The sequence below is a fragment of the Drosophila santomea genome, chromosome 2L (genome assembly GCF_016746245.2).
Source record: "Drosophila santomea strain STO CAGO 1482 chromosome 2L, Prin_Dsan_1.1, whole genome shotgun sequence".
Taxonomy (NCBI): Eukaryota; Metazoa; Arthropoda; class Insecta; order Diptera; family Drosophilidae; genus Drosophila; species Drosophila santomea.
The window spans coordinates 21,167,231-21,170,946 of NC_053016.2; the positions used below are offsets into that span (position 1 = coordinate 21,167,231).

Here is a 3,716-nt window from a genome sequence, read left to right on the forward strand (position 1 = left end):
GTTTGTTTTTTCGTCGTGGTAGTGGAATCATTATTTATTAATGGAGTAGTGTAAACTTTTACACTTATGTGAAGCGTTATCCAATGCTTTTTGAATTTTTAGGTCATTTGAATTGTATCAACCCTCTGCAATTGCTAATAGAGAGAAGGGTATTTTAATCCATACACTGCAGACTTTAGTAAACTTTATAACCCCATGGGTAATTGATTTCCACAAACGAGTTTTCATGTGTCGCCAATGAATTATCTAAATGACGACTGATGGACTTATAATCACGACATTGGGTCCCTATAAAAGAGCTTTGCAGACAGCGCTTTAGTTAATAATTGAAGTTCAAGTGCATTCAATATGGGTCTGCGACGGTATTTTCCGGCCTTGTTCACCAAATCTTCGGATTCTCCAGTTCGCTCCCGAGACGCGACCCTGTATTTATTGCGCTGCGTCTTTTTAATGGGCGTCCGCAATCCACCAGCCAAGTTTTTCGTGGCCTACGTACTGTGGTCTTTCGCACTGAACTTCTGTTCCACGTTTTATCAGCCCATTGGCTTCCTCACAGGCTATATCATCCATTTATCAGAGTTCTCACCAGGAGAGTTTTTAACGTCGCTGCAGGTGGCCTTTAATGCTTGGTCCTGCTCTACAAAAGTGCTGATAGTGTGGGCATTAGTTAAGCGCTTTGACGAGGCTAATGCCATTCTCGACGAGATGGATAGGCGTATCACAGAGCCCGGAGAGCGTCTTCAGGTACATCGCGCTGTCTCCCTCAGTAACCGTATATTCTTCTTTTTCATGGCTGTCTACATGATTTATGCAATTAATACGTTTCTGTCGGCGATCTTTATTGGAAGACCACCGTACCAAAATTACTACCCTTTTCTGGACTGGCGATCCAGCACTTTGCATCTGGCTCTGCAAGCAGGCCTGGAATACTTCGCCATGGCTGGCGCCTGCTTCCAGGATGTATGCGTTGATTGCTACCCAGTTAACTTCGTCCTAGTCCTGCGTGCCCACATGTCGGTCTTCGCGAAGCGCCTTCGACGTTTGGGAACGTCCCCTGCTGAGAGCCAGGAGCAGAGATACGAACGACTTGTTGAGTGCATACAAGATCACAAAGTTATTCTGCGGTGAGTGACTGGCAACTGAAGTTTCATGCAAAGGGAAAAGGAGCTTTTCTACTAAACAGAAAATTAATAAAAATTGAGGTCAATATAATCTAAGCAAAAAGGGAAGCAAGAATCTACAAGACGAAGTTTATATCCTTTTGTGGGAATTATATAAATAATCAAATAACAGAGAAAATATCAACGTATTTTTCAAAAGTGTGGCCGTGGAAGTTTTAAACGGTTTGTGGGCGTGGAAAAAAGTTTTTTAGCAAATCGATAGAAATTTACAAAAAAAAGAAAATATATCAAGACATTTTTTAAAAGTGTGGGCGTCGTAGTTTTGAAGGGTTTGTGGGGGTTACAGTGGGCGTGGCAGCATGGGACAGACAGACGGACGGAAACGCTTCCTTCTGCCTGTTACATACTTTTTAACGAATCTAGTATACCTATAAAGAAAGACACATTTTTTTTTTTACCGTCTAACGAAATATCGAATAAAAAACTAAGCTTTCTCTTCAAAAATGTATTTTTTTTAAGCAATATTTAGAAAATCTAAATTATTACAACCCTTTTTAATACATTGGCTCATTTCCTTACAGTTTTGTTGACTGCCTGCGTCCTCTTATCTCTGGTACCATCTTCGTGCAGTTCTTGGTGGTGGGGTTGGTGCTCGGCTTCACCTTAATCAACATTGTCCTGTTTGCGAACTTGGGTTCAGCCATCGCAGCGCTCTCATTCATGGCAGCCGTTCTTCTAGAGACGACGCCCTTCTGTATACTGTGTAACTATCTCACGGAAGACTGCTACAAGCTGGGGGATTCCCTGTTTCAGTCAAACTGGATTGGTGGAGAAAAACGTTACCAAATGACACTCATGTACTTTCTGCAGAAACTGCAGCAGCCGATAACCTTCATGGCTATGAACGTATTTCCAATATCTGTCGGAACTAACATTAGTGTAAGCAAATGTGAACTTTTTGATGGTATTTATGGAATCTGTTTTAATTGGTTTCCTTGCAGGTCACAAAATTTTCGTTCTCCGTCTTTACTCTCGTAAAGCAAATGAACATAGCTGAGAAACTGTCAAAATCTGAAATGGAGGAGTGATATAATAAGGGTTTTTATACCCGTTACTCGTAGAGTAAAAGGGTATACTAGATTTGTTGAAAAGTATGTAACAGGCAGAAGGAATCGTTTCCATATAAAGTATATATATTCTTGATCAGGATCAATAGCCGAGTCGATATGACCATGTCCGTCTGTCTGTTTGTCCGTATGAACGCTGAGATCTCAGGAACTACAAAAGCTAGAAAGTTGAGACTTAGCATATAGACTCCAGAGACATAGACGCAGCGCAAGTTTGTTGATTCATTTTGCCACGCCCACTCTAACGCCCACAAACCGCCCAAAACTTCCATGCCCACACTTTTGAAAAATGTTTTGATATTTTTTCATTTTTGTATTAGTCTTGTAAATTTCTATCGATTTGCCAAAAAACTTTTTGCCACGCCCACTCTAACGTCTACAAACCGCCAAAAAACTTTCAGTGTTTAAGACTCTCCTTCGCCCTCCCACTAGCTGAGTAACGGGTATCAGATAGTCAGGGAACTCGACTATAGCGTTCTCTCTTGTTTTGTCATAAAAACATGCATAAAAAAACTGTGCATAAAATACAAAAATGTACTTTTTAATAAAAATGTGATGTACAAAATTTTTGAACCCCACAGATTAAAGTCAATTTAGTATTTATAATATACAATCTGCTGACATAGGGATGGGTGACGTTTTGTAAACTTACATTTAATTGAAAAAAAATGTAAACTTCAGAAATGCTGCAAAGACGAAACGCCCACAAATCGCCCAAAACTTTTGAAACATATTGTGATAACATCCCAAATTTTTAATTTTTTTCAGTATTTAGCAAGTTTCAAAAAATTTTGAGTTTTATGGTTCGCACTTCCACTATCAGAGTTACAGGTATCTGATAGTCAGGTAACTGGACTATAGCATACTCTCTTTTATTTTTTTTTGTAGTTGTGCTGATATCAAATGAATTCGATGACTTCTAAATTTGACATAAAAACAAGATGCGACATGTAGGCGGCCGAACCCACTGAGGTTCGGTTGCATTATTTTGCGTTAGCTTTCAATCTCTAGCTCCAGGCCACTGAGATCGACTAATTGCATACGAAGTAACAAGCACCCTTTTTTATTTTGAGGGTAAAATTGGATGCTTGGACGAGAAGGTCAGCTGAATTTTAGGACCACGTGTATTTGTTAAAAAAAATAATAATTATATGCCTTATTATCGGCATGCAAAGTACTATACATAGATACGAGCCCTGACCACTATTAATTCGCCCGTCTGCTGTTTTTACGCATATGCAATGTATTCATATTTTGTATTTTGTAACTTTGCAAATTTAGTTTCTCTATTATTGTAATATTTTAATAATAATAGCAAGTCCATAGTAAGCACATTTTTTGAACGCTTCGTTTTAGCCTGTTGCAGTGCCAATATTCTGAAAGTTAAGTGGTCTGGGGGCCTCTACCTCATGCGGATTTCTCGGCCGCTGCCATTGTCAATATCCACCACTTGGGCTTTGAAAATGTT

The 3,716-nt window shown here is 39.4% G+C and overlaps 1 protein-coding gene across 1 annotated transcript; it reads left to right on the top strand.

The window, feature by feature from the left end:
- The first annotated feature begins 230 nt into the window (after nt 1-230).
- Nucleotides 231-2,336, top strand: LOC120453270 (odorant receptor 42a). Its single transcript, XM_039637901.1, has 3 exons — nt 231-1,124; nt 1,703-2,060; nt 2,123-2,336. The coding sequence occupies exons 1-3, from the start codon at nt 349-351 to the stop codon at nt 2,207-2,209; spliced, it is 1,221 nt and encodes a 406-aa protein (XP_039493835.1). The 5' UTR covers nt 231-348; the 3' UTR covers nt 2,210-2,336.
- The last annotated feature ends 1,380 nt before the right edge of the window (nt 2,337-3,716 follow it).

Excerpts from the sequence above, each read along its gene's own strand:
- LOC120453270 (XM_039637901.1), top strand. The coding sequence starts at position 349 with ATGGGTCTGCGACGGTATTTTCCGGCCTTGTTCACCAAATCTTCGGAT. Across the intron at positions 1,125-1,702 it reads GATCACAAAGTTATTCTGCG|TTTTGTTGACTGCCTGCGTC; the intron begins GTGAGTGACTGG and ends ATTTCCTTACAG. Across the intron at positions 2,061-2,122 it reads CTGTCGGAACTAACATTAGT|GTCACAAAATTTTCGTTCTC; the intron begins GTAAGCAAATGT and ends GTTTCCTTGCAG.